This window comes from Aquarana catesbeiana, linkage group LG03 (genome assembly GCF_042186555.1).
Source record: "Aquarana catesbeiana isolate 2022-GZ linkage group LG03, ASM4218655v1, whole genome shotgun sequence".
NCBI lineage: Eukaryota > Metazoa > Chordata > Amphibia > Anura > Ranidae > Aquarana > Aquarana catesbeiana.
The window spans coordinates 249,543,471-249,569,813 of NC_133326.1; the positions used below are offsets into that span (position 1 = coordinate 249,543,471).

The window sequence follows — 26,343 nt, forward strand, 5'->3', positions numbered from 1 at the left end:
TTCACTGTATAACAGCAGCATAGTAATACCATGGGTATTTTTGACAATCCAATATAAGCTTACTTGAAAAATCTTCTTTCATGTTGTCCTGCCTGTCTGTCAGCCATGTCTTTCCACAACTACCTGGATTCCCTGCATGCCTTGCAGCTTCCATTCTGCTGTTTGCATTCAATTTCTAAGGACTACATATCCCATGGTACCGTGTTGTCTGCAAGCAGTGATTCCTGTGCTGAATCTGCATCCTGAAACGCCTTCTTTCAGCACATCTGTAGTTCATAAGTCAGGCTCAATGAAATGTGTGACACAGCAGTGCCTGCTCACAGGGTATTGTGTCACAGAATTCAGGGAATTAAATGTGGGGGATCTTCACAAAGTACGTTTGTGATCATTCAAATTAATAGGAGTGGGCTGGAAATAAATTAAAGTGGGAGTAAACCTCCATCTCTGACTTTTACCTATAGGTAAGCCTATAATAGGGCTTACCTATAGGTAGTGTAAATATCTCCTAAACTTGCACTGTTCAGGAGATATTTACTGTACATGCAGCCAGTGACATCACTGGCACATACGCTCTGAAGGAACGGCCACCCGGGCTGTTCCTTCAGAGCCCTGTGCCGTAAACTGCGGCTCCCGCACGCATGCGCAGGAGTGATGTCATCGCGGCTTTGGCCAGTCACACAGCCAGAGCCGCAAACCCAGAAGGAAAACACGCGAAGATGGGAGCACCTGCAGCTCTGACATCTTGGTGCTGGAAGGGCTTTGTTTTAAGGTAAGTGTTACAGAATGTGCTAGTATGCGGTGCATACTAGCACATTATGACATTATCGTGCAGCTTAAAAAGAAAAAATAAGTCCAGCGGTTTACTACCGCTTTAAACACAATGTGGAAATTAATATGTGATATTATATTTTGATCATATATACATTTTAAAATGATTTGCTCCCACATAACTGCCAACTAGCATTTTTAAGGGGTCCATCAGCGTCAGTCCCTTCTTCCATGATGGTGTCACTTTAAATATGACCACATTATTATTATTATTATTATTATTATTATTATATTATCATGTTATTAACGGTGTTACTGAGTTTAATAAATGAAGAGGTAAGTTGGCCAGAAATGGTTTGAATCTCGGCCTGTTCAGTAGGGAGCGGCCGGCATTTGAACCATCTATGGGCAGGCTGATTGTACCCAAGTCAATCCATCGATTGACTTGGGTACAATCAGCATGTCAGATCTTCATGCTGTTATTGCCAGTGACTCCTGGCCTGGACGGCTCCTCGCTTCGCGGGAGGAATTCCTTAGACAACACTGACCGTGTTAATAGGGGAATCGCAAGAAAAAAAAACGTCTATGCCCGACTTAGTAGATGCTATAATGTTATGGCAATCCTAAGGTAGCATTTGACTATAAGTCCACTTCAGCTGTAAGCAGTTGGAGATCTCTATGGCATCAGACAAAAATATACATTTCCCAAGGCGTCTTTCAGGACAGCACCTGAGAGATAGCGACTCCACCCACCGGAACAGGAAACACCTTCTTCCTCCAAACTTTAAAGGGAGGCGCCTCCCCACCATACCTCAGTTTTTGTGTTTCCTCCGGCCTGGAGGGAACATCTTTTGAGGGGGGAGTCAGGTTCTCTCAGGTGCTCCTGGGAGACGGGCTTCCTTTCTTTTTTTCCTCCTTCAGGGACCCGCTGTCCTCCCGGCCTACCCAAGCCTCGGCAGCGGTAGCAAACGGGCTCCTCTTCCCCTCCTGGTGCTCGGAGAGAGCCGTAGACCCGGTGATCCGCGCGGTCATAGGGCGGCGGTGCGCGTGCGCCGCCGCCATGTTTTTTGGCCGGCAGGCGCGGCGGAAGTGACATGGCGGGGTCGCTGGGTCAGCAGAAGCGTCATTTCCGGCGTGGATGCAAGGGGGGAGGAGGGAGGACAGGAACTGGCGCCTACTTCCGCTTCCGGTCCGGTGCAGATGCACTATGGGAGTCCGGAAGCGGCTTATAAAGCCACAAGTGAGGAGCTGCACACCAGAGATGGAGGACTCAGCGTCTGCAGCGGTGGGGACAGGCACAGGCGCCAGTAAAGCTCAGGTAGGAGCAGCAGTTTAAGTCTGCCTTTCTTCCTTTTCCTGGGTTTGGTCTATTTTTCTTTTTTCTTACCCCCTAGTGGCAAGGGGCCTGTCTGGGCACTAGAGGCTGACTGGTTTCTTCTTAGTGCACCTGTGGGTGATTCTTGTGTAGCTGAGACCGGGTCTCACTAAAAGGTCCCCTGGTTTTTTTCCCTTTTTTGTTTTTTCTCTCACAGGCTAAAAGCTCTGACCCAAAAAAGAGATGTCCTTCTTGCAGGGCCAAAATGGGAGAAAATTGGAAAAAAGTCTTATGCAGTACATGCATCACTTCTTTAGTTAAGGAGGAATCAGCTTCGGTTTGTGATGATCTGGTGGCCTCTGTAAAGAAGGAACTATACGCCACGATTCAGACTTTTCGTGACTCTTTAGTTAATCCAGCTGCTAGTCAGCCATCCACTTCTGAGGCTTCCCAGGGTTCTATTTCTTTCCCCATGGTAGAAGCTTTACCTGAAGGCCCCTCTATCAGGGAAGAGCAGTCCCCTACTCCTTCCGTTAAAGATTCGGAGGAGGAGGGTGAGGAAGCGGAGGTGGCTCCTTCCAAATTTAAGCTTTCCCTAGAGGAGGTAGACGGCTGGGTGAACCAACTTAGATCTCATATAGTGGCAGATTCCCCCAAGCAGGAGATCTTAGATTCCTTTCCTACCCTGATTTCTGCGGTTGCTTATATTGCTGATGCTTCGGCTGAAGCTATCAAAATGTCAGCTAGGTCTGCAGCTTTAGCAAATGCTGCGAGAAGAGCTTTATGGCTAAAAACCTGGCCAGGTGATACAGCTTCAAAGAGTAAACTTTGTGGTATTCCCTTTTCAGGTGACCTTCTTTTTGGCCCTGATCTAGATAATATCCTAGACAGAACTGCCGATAAGAAGAAGTCCTTTCCGGTCAAAAAGAAAAAGCAGACCCCAAAACGTCTTTTTCGACCTCAAAAAACTCAACAGCAACAGCAGGAAAATAAGTTTCAGGGCAGGAGAAAAAATTGGTCCGCGCAAAAGGCGAAGGGCAAAGGCGGAATTCTCTTCCGTCCTCCTTCACAGGCCGAAAACTCACTATGACTCATCTCTGCGGGTCGGCGGAAGATTACGAGAGTTTCTTCCGCAGTGGTCAGTGATAACTACAAGTCAGTTTATTCTGACCACTCTCTCGCAGGGTTATACTCTCGAGTTTTCCAGAAGCCCCCCAAGAAGGTTTCTGGTAACAAATGCTCCTCGAGATCCAATAAGGGCCCTGGCCATGAAATCCTCTCTGGAGGAACTGATGCAACAGGGTGTAGTAATCCCGGTGCCACCAGAGGAATGGCACGAGGGTTTCTATTCACATGCCTTCCTGGTAAAAAAACCAACAGGAAGATTTCGTTTAATTCTAAATTTAAAGCCACTAAACAGAGCCATCAAATACAGAAGGTTCAAGATGGACTCAATTTTCACCGCCAGAAATCTTCTGACTCCAGGTTGTTTCATGGTGTCAGTGGATCTAAAGGATGCATACCTGCATATTCCAATCTCATCCCAGTCCCAGAGGTTTCTCAGGTTGGCGGTAAGGTTGGAAGGCAGAATTCAGCATCTGCAATTCAGAGCCCTCCCCTTCGGGCTATCATCCGCACCCCGGATTTTTACCAAGGTAATGGCAGAAGCCCTAGCTCCGCTGCGTCTTCAGGGAATCGCAGTAATTCCTTACTTAGACGATCTGCTATTTTTCGCCCCCTCAAGAGAGGAGTTGAGGAGCAATTTAAGCAGAGCATGCAGCCATCTGGAGTCTCTAGGTTGGATCCTAAATCTCCAAAAATCTTCCCTGGAACCATCTCAGGAGATTCGGTTTCTAGGGTATATAATAAATTCGGTAAGCCAAAGAATTTTTCTTCCTTCAGAGAAGAAAGGAAAAATCCAGGATACAGTGTCTTTTTTGCAGACCAACCAGCAGCTGACGGTAAGGTTGGTCATGTCAGCCCTGGGTGTTCTGACTTCGTCAATGCCAGCTGTTCAGTGGGCAAGACTGCACTTCAGACATCTGCAGGCTTTTCTTCTGAGATCTTGGGATCACAATTTGGAATCCCTAGATTCAGAGGTAAGAGTTCCAACCCAAGTGAAGAGGTCACTATGGTGGTGGAAAAGGCAGGATATCCTATCGGAGGGGTTGGTCTGGGCCTTTCCAATCGGAAAAAGGCTGACAACCGATGCCAGTTCCTGGGGTTGGGGAGCCCACCTAGAAAAGGGTTTCACTCAGGGAAACTGGTCCAGGAAAGAGGCGACCAAGTCCTCAAACTGGAGAGAGCTCAAGGCGATCGACTTGGCTCTGAAGTCATTTGCTCACGGGCTTCGGGCCCAGCATGTTCAAATACTAACAGACAATGCCACGGCCGTGGCTTACATAAACAGGCAGGGAGGTACAAGGAGCAAATCGCTGCAAGTACTAGCCATGAGCATTCTCCGTTGGGCAGAAGGACACCTGCTGTCTTTATCAGCAGTCCACCTAAGGGGATCCCTGAACAGGGTAGCGGATTTCCTGAGCAGAAACCCCATTCGGGAAGCAGAATGGTCGCTGAACCCAGAGGTTTTCGCCATGATTGTCGAGAAGTGGGGACTGCCAGAGGTGGACCTGTTCGCCTCAAAGGAGAATGCCTTGGTTCCGCAATTTTTTTCCCTAAGCAATCACGACGGGTCACTAGGAACAGATGCCTTGGCGTATCCATGGAGATTCCATCTCTGCTACGCTTTCCCCCCATTCCAGTTAATTCCCTTAGTATTAAGAAAGATTCAAGGGGAAACAGTACCGGTTATCCTAATCACGCCTTTTTGGCCAAGAAGGGCTTGGTTTTCAACCGTTCTGAAAATGGCGGTCAGGCCTTGTTGGCATCTGCCCCTCAGGCACGATTTACTATTTCAGGGGCCAGTAAATCACCCAGAGGTAGCCACTTTGGCGCTCACAGCCTGGTATCTGAAGAGCAGCTCTTAAGGAGCAAAGGTTTTTCCAACCGGTTAATCTCTACGCTATTATCCAGTAGGAAAAGGGTGACTAGAAATATCTATTCCAAGGTCTGGAAGGTTTACAATACATGGTGTAATTCATCTGACCATGACCCAGGGAGTCTTGTTTCCATTCTGGAATTTTTACAGGTTGGCGCTGACAAGGGACTAGCAGTTAGTACCTTGAAGGTGCAGGTAGCTGCGATAGCAGTATTCCTAGAAAAATCGGTGGCCTCAGATCCGTTGGTAACCAGATTTTTCAGATCCCTTACGAGATCCAGACCAGCACCACTTAAGTTGTTTCCAAAATGGGATCTGTCGATAGTCCTCCAGGCTCTAACAAGGAGTCCTTTTGAACCTTTGGAAGAAGCGCCACTCAGATATCTCACTTTTAAGTCTGTGTTTCTGATTGCCATGGTCTCTGCACGCAGGATCAGTGAGCTTAATGCTTTATCAGTTAAGGAACCCTATTTATCTATCTTCCCAGATAGGGTTATACTTAGAACAGATCAGAAATTCTTACCAAAGGTAGCTTCAGTACAAAATCGTGTTCAGGACATTGTGCTTCCGACCTTCTGCCCCAACCCAGTAGGGGAGAAGGAGACTTGTTTTCACATGTTGGATGTTAGAAGAGTTTTGTTATGTTACTTGGAAAGGACAAAGCTCTTTAGACGTTCAGATTCTCTGTTTGTGCTATTTTCGGGCAACAGGAAAGGTTGCCAGGCTTCTAAAATCTCTTTAGCAAGGTGGCTGAAGTTAGCCATTTCAGAGGCTTATTCGCATGCAGGTGTGTCTCCTCCAGCAGGAATTTCTGCACACTCAACAAGAGCATTAGCGGCCACTTGGGCAGAGAGAGCTGGTGCCACCCCTGAACAAATCTGCAAGGCGGCAACATGGTCGAGTTTTCACACATTCGTGAAACATTACAGGCTGGACCTCACATCTGCTAATGATCAGGCGTTTGGCAGAAAGGTCCTGCAAGCTGTTGTCCCGCCCTAAGGGGGTAAGTCTCTGTTATCCTCTCAGGTGCTGTCCTGAAAGACGCCTTGGGAAAAACCAAGTTAGACTTACCGGTAACTTGTTTTCCAGAAGTCTTTCAGGACAGCAACATCCCGCCCTATTGTATTGTATATACTATGCTGTGACTAACGTATGTGTTTATGTGTTCCAGCCGGGGCCGGAGGTCTTCTCTACTACAACTGAGGTATGGTGGGGAGGCGCCTCCCTTTAAAGTTTGGAGGAAGAAGGTGTTTCCTGTTCCGGTGGGTGGAGTCGCTATCTCTCAGGTGCTGTCCTGAAAGACTTCTGGAAAACAAGTTACCGGTAAGTCTAACTTGGTTTTTCCTGCATAGCCCAGCACTCACAAGTCCTAACACAAATTTGTGTTTATGATTGCTTTTGCATAGTTTAATTGCCCTGCTTAAAGTTAATAGCCCCAACCACATGACAACAATCAAGCCTGACAATTGGTGCACAAGTACTTAGCACTGCATCATAGGGGAGAAGGATAGAGAGTCTCCTGATCTCCCAAACGCAGAGCTCCCGGGTACTTCTCTTCGCTCCAGCAGGTGCAGCAGAGGAGTGAGTGAATGGAAGAAATGTATAAGCAGCAAGGGTTCACTTCAATAGATTCAAATTACACTTAACACAAGTTACATATGAATTCTCCAGCACTTCTTAAAAAATTAATTGTTTAGTTTTCGATGAACTAGCATTTAATACAATTTGCAGAAGGACAAGTTATTCATACTACCAATACGTAAACGTTGTCTGCCTTTGTGAAATAGATCCTGTAGCAGCAGGAAAATTGACTTTTCCACAGTTTCTTTGCACAATGACTTGCAAATAACTTACATATGTTACTGGATATTATGACAGCTGCATGGAAAACACTGTAATGGAAAACACAGTAATGAAAAGTGAAATTCCAGCCAGAGCTTTGCAGCTCTAAAAATAATTGATATGCTCCATCTGTTGGTGAATTGTGGGTATTACATTTTACTCATTTTTTTTCATTTATTATTTATTCATTTTTTTACAGATACCGTGATTTCCGATATCCACCTGGCAATGAACATCAGTATGAGCATAGCATATTATACTGGCATGTTATTGCAGCCAAGCTCTCTTTCCTCATTGTCATGGAGGTAAACGTTGACCCATGCTGATTGTGTGTTTATTTGGATGAATATGATTTGTTTAGATGATAACCCAGGAGATAAAACAAACATCATCTTATTAAAGAGGATTTATGAAGCACAGGCAGAATCTAAAGCTTGTCTAGCAGAAATCCTAATTTGTCTCATTTAGCGAGGAGTTTGAGAGCACTTTTGGGGACATTTATCAAAACCATTATTGATTACAGTTGTTAACCTAATGCCTCTCTTATTTATAATTAAAGTTATTAAAGACAGATTTATTTTATGTACGTAATTTGCAAAATAAATTCGCTATTATAAAAATGAACATAGCCGCTTGTGGTTAAAAAAACATGGTATATGGCCAAACTGAAGCACAGCACTAGAACTGTTGTTTTGGATGCAAAACAGACCCAAAGATGAATGCTAACATTTTTACACACACATTTCACATAAATTGATACACAACTGTTTTAATAAATGCCCCCCTGAGTCTTTTAGGAACCCTGTGTAGTTTTTCAGTGGCAGCCTCCAAGCACTGGTTGGAAGCCCTGGCTGCGACAGATAGAGGCTATCCTGGCAAGCTCGCTTTAAAACAGACACCCCTATAGGTGGATGTGTTTTTTACATTGACACTGTGCTCATTCTGCATTGCATCTTTTTCCCCTTATTGGAGACACAGGCAGCAATTAAACTTGTCAGAGGTTCCAATATATATAAATTAAAATAGTTTTTTATATATACCTGCTCTGTGCAATGGTATATAGCTTCTGGTGTTCCCCACCAGCAGTCTGGGCTTCTGCACTTCTCTGTCTGCCACCATAACAGGGCGCTTACTATAGGGGCAGATGTGTGGGCACACTCCCAAGCCAGGCTCTGTGTGTCCATAGACATATAAAGTGAAGCTCAGCCCCACCCTCTCCTCACTTGATTTGACTGATAGCAGGAGGAGTCAATGGCTCCCGCTGCTATCAGCAAAGCCTTGTGAGACCAGAAAAAGAGGGAGAAGACTGGGCACAGCACTGGATTGATAGAGGAGTCAGGGAAGTGTTAAAGAGAAGCTCCAGGCTCCTTCAGAAAAAATAAGGTCAGCAGTTACAAATACTGTAGCTGCTGACTTTAATATTAGGGCACTTACCTGTCCAAGGATTCAGCGGTGTCCCCATCCGAGCCAATTCTTCAAACGGCTATCAGGGGCTGGCGCCGCCATCTTGACCAAGGAAAACTTTTGGCAAGAAACAGGTACCCGATCCCCCCTTCCCTCCAAAAAGTGCCAAATGTGGCAGCGTTGGGGGGGGGGGGGGTTGGGGGACGACAAGCGGAGCTTCCCCTTTTGGATGGAGCTCCACTTTACGTGGGGGGGGGGTAAATGACAGTGCAATGTTTTTTACCGTAATGCAGAAGAATGCATTTAACTTTTCTCAGCGCTGTTCAAAACTATAAACAAACATTATTTTCAGTTGAAGTTGGGCTTTACATTTTTCACATTATCATAATGTAGTAATTGATATGATTTTCTGCGCTTTATTGCTTTTTTCACAGTAGGACTCATCAGGTTTAAGAGCAGTAATGTGCAGCAATTCATTTCAACCAATGAGCTGTTATCTTTCATTCTTTTAGAGAAGACACAACAGTGGAATATATTTCAATACAAAAATGTCACTTTTTTCATTGCTTAAACAGATTATTTGTGTTGCTGCATTTGTTTTTATTACTTTTCTTAATATTTTTTATGTTCTGCACAGTTAAGGAATAAGTTTGCTTTCAGACAAATCTCACTTACTTTTTTTTGCCCCTGTACCTGTACCTAAACCTTCTCCACTCACTCTCACCCTCCATAGATCCTTATCGAGATCTGTCACCTGCGGCCTTCAGGGATTGTTTACAACCCAACCTGTAAGTCTCCCTCATCTGACCGCGCTTGTCGAAGTCGGTCTCCCAACCAAGTTGATGACTCAATAGAAGTCTATAGGAATTTAGTGCACAGGTGTGGCCAGCAGAGTCTTGAAGTGCGGGATGTAAACAATTCCTGAAGGCTGCTGGCAACGGATTCTGGTAAGTACCGATCTGTGGAGGGTGGGATGGTTTAGGCCAGGGCACCGGAGCAATAGCAATACGTTTGTTCTGTCTAAAATTGCACTAAGGCTAGGTTCACAATGTAGTGGGCCCAGGAACGTAAATCGCCTGTGTTGCCCAACTCCCAGGCAAAACGCACTCTTCTTTAGCAGTGCATTTTCGTATCGGGGACTTTTTTCCCATGATTTCCACAGGTACAGAAGCCCATTCACGGACTCGCTAATGTGTGAACCTAGCCTTATTCTTTAAAGTCATAAGTACATAATCTCATGTATTCTTTAGATGATGTTCTTTATTTTTAATTGTAATTCTGTTGCTTTCTCACAGCATATTGTCTACTTCGTCAAGTTTATAATATCGTACCTTATCCCGGACATTTCTAATGAAACCAAAGACAAAATCAAGAGAGAGAAGTACCTTATACAAAAGCTTTTACATGAGAGACATCTGAAACTTGTAAAAAAACAAATGGGAGGTCTAGCAGACAAAATTTTTAAAGGAATGGACAACTTTGGTATCAAAAAATCTGACTAGACTCACAAAGGTTCTTTTTTAGGTATGTGTATGTACATTCACATACACACTGTATAAACATTCTGGAGTTGTGAGGAGCAACAGTGAAAGAAAACTTATCTTCATATACATACCTTTCAGGAGCCAAATAATTGAAAATAATGGTAAAGTTGTGTCTGACACAAAAAATATTGCCTTTTTCCTATGAACCATTATACTGTTCATCCAAAAATATTTAGTTCTATTTCAAATTTGTATTTAACGGTGCTATATAATAGCCAGTATACCTATTCATGCATATTCCCATTGAATTATCTGGTACTAACCATTTTCTGAATTTCATTTAAAGGTATCATGGTTCTCCAAGGGGGAACTTTTCAGGGGGTTTCTCCTATCTATGATAAGGCTTTTAGGTATCTGATATAAGCCTACCAAAAATGAAACCCTCCACTGTACAGTGTGTGTGTTTTGTATTTTTTTTTTATTATCCGTCCTTGTGTATGTTTAATATTCATATGGCCTTACCACTAACAACTTTGATGTACACGTTTCTGAGCAATGTATGCAATAACCTGTGTTAAACCTATATAACAGATTGGATTGGCATCTCTGTATGGGTTACCCTTACCTGTTTGATACATTTGTAATGCTTATTGTAGGGAGTGAAACACACTATGTTATCTAAAAGGGAAAAACCACTTTATTAGAATGTTGCCTTATATTTCTTTATGAAGTTTTTCCTATAGTGCATCTATACTCTTCTCTAATACCACAGCTGGATCTGTGGTATGTCTCAGCGAGTATTTTTCTGACAAATGCAAAACTTTTTGAGCAGTGTCAAATGTGGCTGGTAAGACTGCAGTCTCAAGTATAAACTGTTTTAATTTCCAGCTACGGCCAAAAAAAGTATGAATATTGCTAATAATTCTTACAGAAAATCTATTGTTTGCACATCAGTTAAATGCTTTGAATTGCATTACTATGTATAATAAAACTGCTGACAGTCATAGCTGTGCTAGGACATACAGAATGTGTTTATCTTATTTTCAGCAGTTTCTGTCATCTATCGTTATTGTAGTAATATTGTAAAGTACGGATTTATAAGAAGTGTAATTTGATTGGATAATAAAACTAAGGGCTGAACTGTCTGTCCAGTTGTAATTGGATTCCGGTGATCAATCTCTAAAGCTAACAGTGTGACCTAAAGAGACTCTGGGACTAGAGGGGAAGGGGTTCAAATTGCTGCAGATGTTATGTGAACATGCACATTTGAAAATGTATGCGCATAGCGCCAGAAGCCTTTCAGACCTTCCTGAATTTCAGCCAGTCTGACCAGCAAAATTCTGGATAGTGTCAGAGCTTGCAACTAAGGTCCATCCCTACACATTACTATAAAGGACAGTCTCTATGGCCATTAGAGATGTGCAGGAGACAGGAAGGTGAGGGCATTCTTCAGCACTCTCAGTACTTGAAAAGTTTTGTCTGTCAGAATGGCCTGAGATTTATCCATGACAGGAAGGTTTTTAGAGGCTGTATCAGAAATTGACCAGTGATGCCAATGTTCCATTCTATTATCTTCGTAGATTCACCGGTAAGATAATCCGTTTTTTTTTTTTTTTCTCTTTACACATTTTATTAAAACGGGCAGAAATATTCATGCATCATTGTAAAGGTGCATTCATACCTTTAAATAAAATGTTCTTTCCATTCATTGTTATGCAGGTAGTTATAAAGCCATTCTTTATTTAGCGCTTTAAAGCGCTCTGTCCCTTTTTAAGTTCCATTTCACAAGACCGGTGCAAAATAGATAACGGTTCGGCAACCAGGCACTATACCGTTTGTTTAATCTCTGTTTATTCGTTTTATCTGATATTACAAGTTTACATGAAAAAAGGGAGAAGAAAAGGAACATAGGCTTAGACATATATATATATTACAATACACCATCTCAGCGAAAGAGATGGTAAATAACAAAGGAGCATAACTACCCTAGTAAGCGATTAGTGATGCAGTGGCCTTTACACTCTTTCCCCCCTGGCCACCAGTCTTGAAACTTCCCTGCTATAGTACTTTAGACAGCAAGTAGTGAAGTAGTTACACCCAACTTGCTGTAGTGGGTGGACCCTGGAGTCCCTGGTTCCCAGTCTGATCTACCCACTTTATCTGCATCCGCCCTCAACTTTGTCCACACACACCCACAGCCCTTACCTGCACTTAAAAATGCACCCATCATATATTTCCCTTAGCATCTGGGAAATAGTTCTCTTTCCCCATACAGAGGTGATGTGTGGATAGAGAAGTCTTTTTCCTGGCACCTGGAAGTAGGGCAATTTTCAGTGTACCAAAAGGCTCTGTGCTAGGTCCTGTTCTAATAAATCTATATGTAAGTGATATAACTAAAGGTCTCTTGGGCAAGGTATGTCTTTTCGCTGATAACACTAAGGTGTGTAATAGGGTTGATATCCCTGGAGGTGTCTGTAACATGGAACATGATTTGGCATTGCTGGAAGATTGGTCAAAGCAGTGGAAACTGCAGTTCAATGTTTCTACGTGTAAAATACTGCACCTAGAGAAAAAGAATCCACTGAGAGAGTACAACATTGGGGGGTACAGTATACAGAGGAAAAAGATTTGCAGGTACTTATTTCAGATGATTGCAAAATGAGCAAACAGTGTCACCAGGCAGTGGGGAAAGTGAGTAGAATTGTAGGATGCATCACTAGAGGGTTCACCAGCAGGAGGAAGGAGGTCCTGATTCCCTTATATAGATCTTTAGTGAGACATCTTTTAGAATACAATGTCGTTCTGGAGACCTCACTTATACAAAGATACTGATAAAATAGAGTCCAGAAAATGGTGAAAGGTTTGGGGGATAAAACATATTGAGAGAAACTTCAGGAACTTAGGCTGTACAGTCTAGAGCAGGGGTCTTCAAACTATGGCCCTCCAGTTGTTCATGAACTACAATTCCCATCATGCCTAGTCATGTTTGTGAATGTCAGAGTTTTACAAGACCGTAGTTTGAAGATCCCTGGTCTAGAGGAAAGAAGGGAAAGGGGAGACATGATTGAAACCTTTAAATACATCAAGGGAAAGAATAAGGTTCAGTAGGGCAGTTTTTTCAATATGAAACTAAAATCAAGAACATGGGGACATGACCTCACGCTAACTGGAGGGAAGTTCAAAACTAATATTAGTATTATTTTACTGAAATTTTACTGAAAGGGTAGATGCTTCGAATAAATTACCAGCAGAGGTAGTGAGACAGTCAACAGTAAATTGCTTCAAACATACTTGGGATAAACATAAATCTATAGTCAGACAATAAAGTTAATGGAAAAAAAAAAAGGGACAGACTCGATAAACTACTATGGTCTTTTTCTGCTATTTCTTCACTTCTGGTACAATTTGGCAGCAGTTTAATTGGGCAAGGGGAGAGAATCTTTGAAAAAGTAATTTAGCAGAATCCTAGAGTTTGGCTTTAAGGCTACCCAGGTTAACATAGGATGTTAGGTGGAAACTCCAGCTACACTTGTTCTATAAAATGATGGTGATGTAACCATGCATACATGGTTTTAGCTGAACATGTATGTTTATGCACTAAGAAAACACCATCTGAAAAATCCGGGTGCCTCTCAGATAAGTTGCTTCTGACACCCCTTCTGACAAGCTATCTGTAAGAGGGGAAATCTTCCTACTGGCCACCACACTAATGTACCAAGAGCTGTGGATAAAGTGATATATATATATCTTTATTGGTATGGGTTCCCAGAAACCAGAAAGTTATATCAAGGGTTCTTCCATGTTAAAATGATTGAGAAAGGTTACCCTACATGTTTTAAATGCCTTTATATACCTTCCACTTGCTGCCCTGTTATTACTTTAAAGAAACAAGGTTGTGAATATTTAAAAATATATACCCCCTTTGTGCTTCCTACCAGGGTTCTCAAATATTTGATATATTAGGTAAATATTCTCATTTACCATTTTGCTTCAGATATATTCCTATTGCCAATCCTGATTCTTGGCTGCATATTTGTGGATGATATTACAGTGTACTTCATACAATGTTTGTTTGCTATAGGTTTTGTGACCTTTTAATATTAGGCTGTTTACCCACTATTGAAAAAAATAAGCAAATGAGAATGAAGAAAAGTCTCACAAGGGTCACTGCTGTCTATAAAACAAAGATTGCACTCATTTTCTTTTCATAGAGTGTTTTTAATTGTGAATATTTATGAATTCATAAATTGCATTATCACGCAGGTATATGTTTTTTAAAGAAAATTGTGTATATGCAGTTTGCAATATGTGGCACAAAGATTTTGCATCTGATTTTGCACCTTTATCAGTTACTATATGAATAATGCTCCATGCCTAATCCTCTTAAACCTATTGTCATGTTAAATCAAAATACCCTACAAATACCTTGCAGTGAATCTATGGGGCTTATTTAAGAAAGGTAAATCCACTTTGCACTGCAAGTGCACTTGAAATGCACTGAAAGTGCACTTGGAAGTGCAGTTGCTCTAAATCTAAGGGGAAGCTCTGAAATGAGTGGAAGCTCTGCTGATTTTATCATCCAATCATGTGCAAGCTAAAATGCTGTTTTTTATTTTCCTTGCATGTCCCCCTCGGATCTACAGCGACATTACTTCCATGTGCACTTTCAGTGCACTTTCAAGTGCACTTGCAGTGCAAAGTGGATTTTCCTTTAGTAAATAACCCCCTATGTTTTAAGCGTAACCCTATATCTGTTTACAAAAAAATGAACATACTATGTAAATTTACTACTTGTTTTATTTTGTAATTTGGGCTTTTTGCACTGCAGGCTAGCCATGAGCGGGTTTATTGCAGTGCTATTTATTTTTAATGGCATCCCAACACACAATGCAACGCACAGAAATGCACTACCATGCATTATGGTGTGGTGCATTGGCAGCCATCACAAATCAATGGGCTGCTTTAACCCATGTTAACACAAAACATAACGCACCAGACCAGAAAAAAATTGAATGGGGCCTTAAATAAAAATGATCTTACTAGTTCAATCTGCAGCTAGCTATTGTTTTTGGAAAAAAGAGAAGGTGTGTTCTGCACACATCCTGCTTAAATTAGCTGTTTCTTTCAGTTTTTCCATTATAACAGTTCTGGGACTGATCATGTAACTAATGTAGGCTAGCCATCAAACTGAGCACTCGGGAATTAGGAAGTGACTGCAGGAAATAGAAGGTTGTTAAAATTCGTGTGTGTCTAAGCAGAAACTGCATCAAGAAGAACAGTGCAATAAAGTGTGCCAAAATTCTTGACTAGTGTGCTAAAATCTAATTGACAAAAGATGAATGTTTTTTTTTTGTCTGAGCAAGAGTGGAGGTAAATTTTAAGCACAAATAAAGGCTCGTGCACGGCAATCTAAGCAAGCCCCAGATCTAGCTACAGGTTAATGAGTTCATGTACAGTGCCTTGAAAAAGTATTCATACCCCTTGAAATTTTCCACATTTTGTCATGTTACAACCAAAAACGTAAATGTATTTTATTAGGATTTTATGTGATAGACCAACACAAAGTGGCACATAATTGTGAAGTAGAAGGAAGATGATGGATGGTTTTCAACATGTTTTACAAATAAATATCTGAAAAGTGTGGTGTGCATTTGTATTCAGCCCCTTTTACTCTGATATGCCTAACTTAAATCTAGTGGAACCAATTGCCTTCAAAAGTCACCTAATTAGTAAATAGAGTCCATCTGTGTGTAATTTAATCTCAATATAAATACATGTGTTCTTTGAAGCCCTCAGAGGGTTGTTGGTGAACCTTAGTGAACAAACAGCATGACGAAGGCCAAGGAACACACGAGACAGGCCAGGAATAAAGTGGTGGAGAAGTCTAAAGCAGGGTTAGGTTATACAAAAAGACATCCCAAGCTTTAAACATCTCACAGAGCGCTGTTAAATCCATCATCCGAAAATTGAAAAAGTATGGCGCAACTGCAAACCTACTAAAACATGGGCGTCCACCCAAACTGACAGGCTGGGCAAGGAGAACTTTAATCAGAGAAGCAGCCAAGAGGCCCATGGTAACTCTGGAGGAGCTGCAGAGATCCATAGCTCAGGTGGGAGAATCTGTCCACAGGACAACTATTAGTCGTGCACTCCACAAATCTGCTCTTTATGGAAGAGTGACAAGAAGAAAGCCATTGTTGAAAGAGAGCCATAAGAAGTCCCGTTTGCAGTTTGTGAGAAGCTATGTTGGAGACACAGCAAACATGCGGAAGAAGGTGCTCTGGTCAGATGAGACCAAAATTTTACCTTTTTGGCCTATAAGCAAAACGCTATGTGTGGTAGAAAACTAACACTGCACATCACCCTGAACACATTACCCCTACCATGAAACATGGTGGTGGCAGCATCATTTTGTGTCGATGCTTTTCTTCAGCAGGGACAGGGAAGCTGGTCAGAGTTGATAGGAAGATGGATGGAGCCAAATGCAGGGCAATCTTAGAAGAAAACCTGTTATAGGGCGTACACACGGTCGGACTTTGTTCGGACATTCCGACAACAAAATCCTAGGATTTTTTCAGAGGGATGTTGGCTCAAACTTGTCTTGCATACACACAGTCACACAAAGTTGTCGGAAAATCCGATCTTTCTAAACGCGGTGACGTAAAACACGTACGTCGGGACTATAAACGGGGCAGTGGCCAATAGCTTTCATCTCTTTATTTATTCTTAGCATGTGTGGCACTTTGTCGGTCGGATTTGTGTACACACGATCGGAATTTCCGACAACGGATTTTGTTGTCGGAAAATTTTATATCCTGCTCTCAAACTTTGTGTGTCGGAAATTCCGATGGAAAATGTGTGATGAAGCCCACACACGGTCGTAATTTCCGACAACAAGGTCCTATCACACATTTTCCGTCGGAAAATCCGACCGTGTGTACGGGGCATTAGAGTCTGCAAAAAGACTTGAGACTGGGGCGGAGGTTCACCCTCCAGCAGGACAATGACCCTAAACATACAGCCAGAGCTACAATGGAATGGGTTAGATCAAAGCATATTCATGTGTTAGAATGGCCCAGTCAAAGTCCAGACCTAAATCCAATTGAGAATCTTTGGCAAGACTTGAAAATTGCTGTTCACAGACACTCTCTATCCTATCTGGCAGAGCTTGAGCTATTTTGCAAAGAATGGGCAAAAATGTCACTCTCTAGATGTGCAAAGCTGGTAGAGACATACCCAAAAAGACTTGCAGCCGTAATTGCAGTGAAAGGTGGTTCTACAAAGTATTGACTCGGCAGGGCTGAATACAAATGCACGTCCACACTTTTCACATATTTACTTGTAAAAGATTTTGAAAACCATTTATCATTTTTCTTCCACTGCACAATTATATGCCGCGTTGTATTGGTCTATCACATAAAATCCCCCACAAATACATGGAAAATGTCAAGGGGTATGGATACTTTTTCAAGGCACTGTAACTATGCAAAAATATACATACTTAAACTTCAGCTTTAATGTGTTTTTAAAGGCAGGGGGAGCCTGGAGCACCAGCGGGGGACCCCAGAAAGGGAGGATCGAGATTGCACTGAATAGGTAGGTATAACATGTTTGTTATTTTAAGAAAAAAAAAGGGCAGCTTTAGTATCACTTTAAGCTAAACTGAAGGAATCTAAGAAGGTTAGACCAAGTATATATGAAAACAAAAAGGAGAGAGCGCCTCCTCCTAAGTGCAGTATTGTAACATATTTATTGATAAAATGACAATAAGCAGCTCACGTGTATGGATAAAACACAAGGCTCTTCAATAATGTAAACCGCTGCATCCAACATAGTGGAGGTTATTTACTAAAGGAAAATCCACTTTGCACTGAAAGTGCACTTGGAAGTAAAGTCGCTGTAGATCCGAGGGGGACATGCAAGGAAAATAAAAAGCAGCATTTTAGCTTGCACCTGATTGGATGATAAAATCAGCAGAGCTTCCACACATTTCACATCTACCCCTTATGCCCTGTACACACGACCGGTTTTGCCGTGGCAATAAACTCTGAAGGTTTTTCCGACGGAATTCCCCTCAAGGTGTCTTGCATACACACGTCACACCAAATTCCGACCGTCCAGAACGCGGTGACGTACAACACATATGACGGGACTAGAAAACGGACGTTCAAGAGCTAGTAGCCAATAGCTTCCGTCTCGTACTTGCTTCAGAGCATGCGTTGATTTTGGTGCGTCGGAACAGCATACAGACGAGCGTTTTTTTCTATAGTAATTTGTTCCGTCGGAAAAATATAGAACATGTTCTCTATCTAAGTCCGTCTGAATTTTCGACAGAAAAAGTCCGATGGGGCATACACACGGTGAGAAGCTCCCATCGGACTCTATTGGAACAAGAAAAAAATACCCCCCGAAATGGGACTCTAATAGACCACCAACACTAAGATAAAAAATATGTATCTTTTAATAGGTGTGTGCAGTCTACACCTTACATGAATACATCAAACAAAAAACAAAACCTCAATACCAAAATGTAAAAGATCATATGTACTCTCCAGAGGGTGATGTACCCTAATACCGACACGTTTCCAGTATTCTGACACCCTCATCAGGGGCTGAGAGTTGCGTACATTAAATATGATTTACTTCCATTGGGGACAGACTGTTGCTGGAGCTTTGAATGTGAGCTACACAGCGGGCGGATGAGTATCCTGCGTCCCTAGTTCAATGTGCCCTGTGAGTGACGGGGTCCGGTGTGTGGCGTGCCTCCTCCGGACCCCGTCACTCACAGGACACATTGAACTAGGGACGCAGGATACTCATCCGCCCGCTGTGTAGCTCACATTCAAAGCTCCAGCAACAGTCTGTCCCTTATACTTTTCAATCAACATCCACTGATGTTGGAAACACAGTGCACCTTAAACTTCTCATCACCATGGTCTGGCATCCATTTAATATTTTTTCTGGTATAATTGCCTCCTGTGCTCCTTGAATATGGAATCATTCCAATGGAAGTAAATCATATTTAATGTACTCAACTCTCAGCCCCTGATAAGGGTGTCAGAATACTGGAAATGCGTCAGGTATTAGGGTACATCTCCCTCTGGAGAGTACATATGATCATTTGCATTTTTGTATTTGTTTTGTTTTTTTGTTTGATGTATTCATGTAAGGTGTAGACTGCACACACTTTTTTTTATGTTGCAATATTAAAAGATACATATTTTTTATCTCAGTGTTGGTAGTCTATTAGAGTCCCATTCCGGGGGTATTTTTTTCTTGTTCCGTTGCACCAGGGATGGGACCACCATACTCTACATCTGGTATGGTAGAGGTTTTTCTTTTTTCATCGGACTCTGTCAGAAATTCGGCTTGTGTGTATGCAGCATTAGATTTAGAGCGACTGCACTTCCAAGTGCACTTTCAGTGCAAAGTGGATTTGCCTTTCGTAATAAACCCCCAGTGTCCGTTTCTCTGCAACAGCTACCTGCTCGATGTTGTTACACTCTGGCCTATTGTGTGCATCAGATACTCTCCACACTTGGTTTTCACAGGGCTGTTGTGGCTGTACATCTCAACGTGCTATTATCCATATCTGAATTTGTAAAATACTTCTATTGTAATAGTTACCTGTTTTGTGATTAAATGTATATCAGCAGAAGTACAAAGAAATCAGATGTTATTGTACACCAAAATGTCCTAGCAACTCTGTGTTTTCAGAATTTCTGAAAAAATCTCTTTAGCCAAAAGAATGATCTCTTGTATTTATTATTTAGTATGGTAGTACATGGTTCTACAGTACACAGGAAGGCATACTTGTTAGAGGAAAGGGAAAAATCTGCATTCATTTAATAATGTAATAATTACACTCTTAAAGGAAAAACTGATACCTGCCAAGAGATTTACATTTTTATCCAGACCTAAGATTTACACTGCCCAGTCAGTCAAACAGCAAAGCTAGGTTGGTGATTTGAGTATTTCTATGGCACTTATGGAATGCAGCCTGGTCATCTCCTTGCCCCCAGCCTGTGATAGGACAGCTCATGCCTTTGCTGTCCCCTCCTCTCTCTGTCTAAGGCTGGCCATACACTATACAATTTTCTTGTTCAAATTTCCTTTAGATTTACCAAAACCATATAATATGAGGTCAAACCTAATCAGGCAGGCCCTTGCACTACATAGTTTAAGGTAAATATAAAGGAAATTGAATAAGAAAATTGTATAGTGTATGGCCAGCCTAAGTTCTGTTGTACAGGGGATTTCAAAAAGCTGATACCAAGTCAATTTCCTATAGTTATGGTAGTTGCATTTAAAAAGTTCTATTTTTAAGTTAACTGCAAGTTTCTGGGGGACGGGAAAAGCACTTTTACTTACCTGATCCTCTGCCATCCCAGCAGACGGTGCTCCCCTGTGCTCTGGCAGTGGGCTGTCCCCCAAAGTCCTTACATCCAATGGGCCCTGCATTGGTCTTGGTGATGTCAGAGGACCTTAGACTGCCAGAAGGGGTCTATGGGAGAAGAGGCTGCAGGAACTGGTTTAGTATGGCAGAGAATCAGATAAGTAAAAACTCTATACCCGGTCTCCCTGGACAGAAACAAACAGGTATTCCTTGCAATGCTGGCACAGCCCCACTGCAAGGGAGGACTTTTACTCATCCCAGAGTTCAGCTTAAAATACTTATTTTTTTATTTGCTTAGTTGCGCTTTAGGTAGAAACTGCTGTATCAAACCAGAATTTCTTCTAAAATTGGTGGACATTTACAATGGGCTCCTGTGCAGTAACTATAACCCTACAACTAGCAGTGACCCCAAGCCGAAATAGTGGATGTGGCACAGGCCATAGGAATCCCAATCAATAAAGCTGACCACTGTGAGTGCAGGCTAGGACGGAGCTTGTCCTGACTCCAGACAGCAATGTACAGGGAAGAAAATCTCCATATGAGCCGTATATCTCTGCAAACCCCAGGTAAGAAAGTGCAACAGCCTCAGCCCGGGCTCCAGCCACGCCCCCAACACATTTCACTCCGCCCCTGGAGCTTAATCATGAGGATCTATAGCACACATTGACTCATTGTGCAAGCCTTCCTGCTTAGATGCCACCTTTTTTTTCAACTAGTATTGGAAGATTTAATTTTACAATTCACTCAAAGCCTGTTTTATAACTATCCAAAATTTAATTTTGGGGGTTAGTTCACACCACAATCCCTGTGTTCATTGTGCGTTTACATGGGTTTTCAATGCGCTTTTAATGCATTCCAGTGCATTTTTTTACACTTGAAAAAAATCAGAGTGCTAAAGATCCCTCTCAGGTTTATGTGCATTCTGGTGCATTTACACGCATTCTGGTGAATGCATGCTGCTGTACTTTTAAAAAAAAAAAAAAAAAAAAAAAGCACTTACAAGATTGTTGAGTGTTAAAAAAACATGATAAAATCAGGAGTCCTCATCTGTGGCATGTGTCCATCCTCAGCATGGTGGTAGAGAGCAGTGTAGAGCCGTCCAGCAGCTGTAAAGCGTTCTCATGCGTGTTGGAAAGAGGAGGCAGCAGGGAAGCCTGTATTCACTGCGGGCCACACAATGCTGATGGTGTCAGTGTAGAGAAGGGGGCGTAACGAAGGAGCCGCACATGCTCAAACGCATTACCGCCCCCTTCTCTACACTGACACCATCAGCCTTGTGTGTCCCGCAGTGAATACCGCCCCCTTCTCTACACTGACACCACCAGCCTTGTGTGTCCCGCAGTGAATACCGCCCCCTTCTCTACACTGACACCACCAGCCTTGTGTGTCCCGCAGTGAATACAGGCTTCCCTGCTGCCTCCTCTTTCCAACACGCATGAGAACGCTTTACAGCTGCTGGACGGCTCTACACTGCTCTCTACCACCATGCTGAGGATGGACACATGCCACAGATGAGGACTCCTGATGTTGTAAAGCGCTGCGCAAACTGTTGGCGCTATATAAATCCTGTATAATAATAATAATTAATAATTTTATCATGTTTTTTAACACTCAACAATCTTGTAAGTGCTTTTAACCCTTTGTGCACTTTATTAAATTTTGCATACTGCACTTAGAGGCGCATGTTTTGTCTTCAGAGTTGCTTCTCCTCTAACCAAAGTGCTGCCAGAAGTACCACCTCATTACTATCATCCCTCTGACCAGCACCTGAAAGCGTCTGGTGTAAACAGGCCCTAAAAGTAGCCCCTTCCTGCCGACTGCCTCCTAAAACCCTTTAAGAGTTCTAAATGCCGGGAGGCAGAGGCGGGCATTCCGGTCATGTGACCGTAGTGATTGGCTGTCGCATGACTGAAAAGCTCCTGATCGCAGAGAGGCATCAGGAGCTTTCCAGTTCCCGCTGGTAACTGTGCTGAGAGCGTGCACGGCGCACGCTCTCAGCACAGAATTGTTTACATTTGAGTCGCATAAATGCGGCATCTTGTTTTTAAAGTCACCTGCCAAGAAGCCGCATATATGCATACGGCCAGCGGGAACAGGTTAAAATTAAAATGCACACAAATATGGTGGGGTATTCCCCACCATATGTGCGACTAGCAATGTTGCCTTCTGTGGTGCCTGCCTGATGCACAGACAGATACACCGAGGCAATGGGGTGTGTGTACTGCCTGTGAGTCCTATGCGATGCGGGAACTGGCACTGTAATCATGATGGTTCCCGTGTCACGCTAGTGTGAACTGGCACTTAAGAGAGTGAGAATAATAAACAAACATCTCAAAATTTGCAAATATAAACATTTCTTACATTTCAAAAAAAAAAAATCAGTGACCAATATAGCCATGCTTCTTTTCAAAAACAGTCATAAATCTTCCATTCATGGAGTCTATCAGTTTCTTGATCTTAAAGTGCTTATACAATTTTACCACAAAAACGGTGTCTGCAAAATGTGCACAAATGAATACGGTCATCAAATCTATATAACTTTATAGTGCAAAGTATCAGTGTATCAATATATAGTGCAAAATACCAAACACCAGAACATAGATTTTTAGCAATAGCCCCCACAAATGCTCTTCACAATTTAATAATTTAATTCCAATGTGTGCAAATTCACATCCGTACTTTAGGAGTCTTTACACCACTTCGTGAACCACCACCACCTTCTGAAATGGGCACTCACCAGAAACTAGAAAAAACATCGCCTTTGGTTTAAATTGGGATAACAACTCCACTTTCATGGGTTTATCTGGCGTTTTTCCATCTAGGTTGCCACTAGTTACTCCTCACATCTCCACAATAGTCTTGATATCTCATAAGAAGTAAACATCCATAATTGCGCAACATGTCTTTTATAAAATGTATTTTAAATCAATGAGGTAAACGTATAAAATATATATAATATGTGCGCTCACAATCCAGGTGCCTTTAGACCGGCACTGAGTCTTTCCAGCAGTGTGTTTTTTTGTTTTTTTGTTTTTTTTAGCTCATGTCAAGCCATCTCCCGGGATCAGCATGCATTCCAAGCCTCGATCTGGTACCGGTTAGGACAGGAAGTGACGTCGGCGATTACCCAGAAGCCTCTAAGCGTTTCACATACATGCATCAGAAAGCATGTATGTATGCGATACGCATAGAGGCTTCTGGGTGGTGGTTGGGTTTTGGTTGGGTTTCAGTCTTCCTTACCTTGGCCATGTCTCTGAGCACTGAACACCTTGTACTTCTGGGCACTCCAGTCAGGTTGCAGTTCTGGAACATGACAGCAGTGGAGGATAATTGGCTTCCTGGTAGCTTCATGTTGGATTCTTCTCAAATCTTTGGCAGTTAATTAGGGCCTTTTTTTCTCAACACGTTTCTTACGACCCTGTTGACTATTTGCAACAAAATATATGATGGTTCTGTGACCATGCCCCAATATCTTAGCAATTTCCAGAGTGCTGCATCCCTCTGAAAGACTTTTGGAGTCAGTTAAATCTCTTTTTTTTTGGCCCATTTTACCTGAGGAAAAGAAGCTGCCTAATAATTATGCACAATTGATACAGGGTGTTGATCTCCTTAGGCCATACCCTCTATCATTACACAAATACACATCACCTGATATGCTTAAATCCAATAAGCATTCAAGTTTATACTGGACAGTTGGACAATATCCATAATAATGATTTTGTCAAAATACTCACTTGCCTAATAATTGTGCACACAGTGTAGATCTTGGGTATACTGTCTGACAGCAGTACCTGGATCACAAAAGTGACTGAACGGTATTTACCATATTTTGTTGAGTAAAAGTTTGTATTTACCAGTTTGCAGGGAATTCATGAAATACCAACATACTTCTTGTTTATATATCAAGTCTTTATCCTGCTTTCTATACTGTGTAGAGAAGGAAAAACAACAAAAGAATTCATCAAGCTGAAAAAAGAAAATTACATTAGTATTATGAGAATGGTTTATGAGATCACTTTATATGTATATAGAATTTCAGGGTTTAATACAAGCTTGTCTAAAATGTAATTGAGCATGCTTGAGTACAGGGATTTAGATTTTGCTTGGCTGTACATTATTTTAAATAGAAACTTACTGAATGACAGGTCTGCTCTTAGATCCTATTACCCTTACCACAGTGTTTTTAAAATGTCACTCAACCTCTCTATTTTGGTTATTACAAAAAGAATTATTCTTGATAGGATTCTATTTCAAAAAAACATTTTCAGTCAGTTTGGTTTTTACTCTAGCTGGTATGTTTTATTTATTGCAAATTTGTTATTATCAGCAAATGGGTTGTCATTTACAATGAATGTATTTGAACCCTGGTTATGTTATGTTCTGTGTCCTATTTCTACACAGGAATAAGATGGAAGGTTATTTTTAAAATGTGATTTATAAAACGTTTTCTTTGTATACTTGACAATGCCAGTAAACATGTTTTGTTACATGCATTACCTTTGTTTATAATAAAGTATTTCATATATAAATTTTTTTTAGCTTTTTATCGGTTCCTCTTTACTGCCCTACTACATGCTTACTTTGGGCTTTGTTTTTGTTTTGTTTTTTTGTTTTTGTTTTTTTTACACAGACCACAAATATCTAAAAAGGAATACATACATTTAGAGGTGTAATAAACGTTTTTTTTGTTAGTTTTTTTTGTTGTGTGGGAACCCACACACCTACTGAAAATGTATGTAGGATCTAAACTGGCTCCTATAATGTCAACATATAGGGGTTGGTTTACTAAAGGCAATTAGAATGTCCACTTTGCAAGGGAATATTTACTTATATTAGTGAATGAGGTGAAGCTCTGCGGACATCAATCATCCAATCATTTGCAAGCAAAATGTTGTTGTCCTTGCACATGACTGGGTATTTTGAAGTCAATTTTCACCACATCACCAAGCTAAGGAAAATGACCCCTGCAAAATGAACAGCCTACGAGGGGGTGCCGATAAGTACTGAGCCTTACATAGTTCCTTTTTTTTTTTTTTTAAGTAAATCTATCCTAATCTATTGCCTGCTGTCAGCCCAAATGGCTCCCCGTCTGCTGTGGACAAATACTGTATACAATTATGACAGAACAGAATTTTATAACTTGGGGATTTATGCTGAGAGAATTAATGGGTTATCATAAATAAACACATCTTAGTTCATGCCTTTCCTGTAAAAATCCTGTTCCCATCTCCTAAAGTGTATCTAAACCTGGGAACAGTATATTGCAGTTTACCAGTCCTTGGCTGTGGTTGCTGCATTTGTTTTCTTTCTATTCGATTTTTTTTTTTTTTTTTTACCTGGTGATCCTGCCAGTAACACAAATCCTTTCCTTGGGTGGCACTGCTCACTCACTGTACTGTATCCATGCAAGGAGGAGCGATGCCATGCTAGGACTGTTTTAGGACTGCAGACATCTCCCTCCTATCCTCTTCACCTTAAAGAGGAAGTAAACTTCCCTCTAATGTTTGTACCTATAGGTAAGCCTTATTATAGGCTTACCTATAGGTACTGTAGATATCTCCTAAACTTGCACCGTTTAGGAGATATTTACTGTATACTGCGCTGATTACATCATCGGCGCATGGGCTCTGAAGGAACGGCCGCTCATGCCGTTTCTTCTGAGCCCTGTGCCCTGAGTGGCTGCTCCTGCGCGCATGTGTGGGAGTGAAATGGCGCTGTTCCGGCCAGTCACCGAGCCAGAGTTCACGGCACCGGAAGGAAGACGTGCGAAGATGGATGCGGCCTCCAGCGGGGACGACGAGGGCTTTGTTTGCAGGTAAGTATCACATAATGTGCAGTATGCGATGCATGTTTTATAATACATAATGTGCTAGTATGTGATGCATACTAGCACATTATGCCTTTACGTTGCAGGTAAGAATAAAGCAAAAAAAAAACTGAGTTTACTTCCTCTTTAACATAAAGGAGAACTGGGAACACAGAAGCAGGAAATGATCAGTTCAAAGGATCTCTGGCAATATCAACAAGTGTCTTGAATCAATGTAACAAAAGTGCTTTCAATTATATATTTACTTAGGGAGCAATTAAGAGTTGTTATTTGTTAGGTTGTACATGCACTTTAGTGAGTTTGCGGAGT

General features: G+C 41.8%; 1 protein-coding gene across 3 annotated transcripts in view; it reads left to right on the forward strand.

Annotated features, from left to right (window-relative positions):
• Nucleotides 1-10,969, forward strand: part of ANO6 (anoctamin 6) — a 179,545-nt gene extending 168,576 nt beyond the window's left edge. For all 3 annotated transcript variants that reach the window (XM_073619954.1, XM_073619955.1, XM_073619953.1), the window contains exons 19-20: nucleotides 7,123-7,228; nucleotides 9,623-10,969. In XM_073619954.1, the coding sequence (XP_073476055.1) occupies nucleotides 7,123-7,228; nucleotides 9,623-9,829 (313 nt within the window). In that variant the 3' untranslated portion in view covers nucleotides 9,830-10,969. The remainder of the gene's footprint in view (nucleotides 1-7,122; nucleotides 7,229-9,622) is intronic.
• The last annotated feature ends 15,374 nt before the right edge of the window (nucleotides 10,970-26,343 follow it).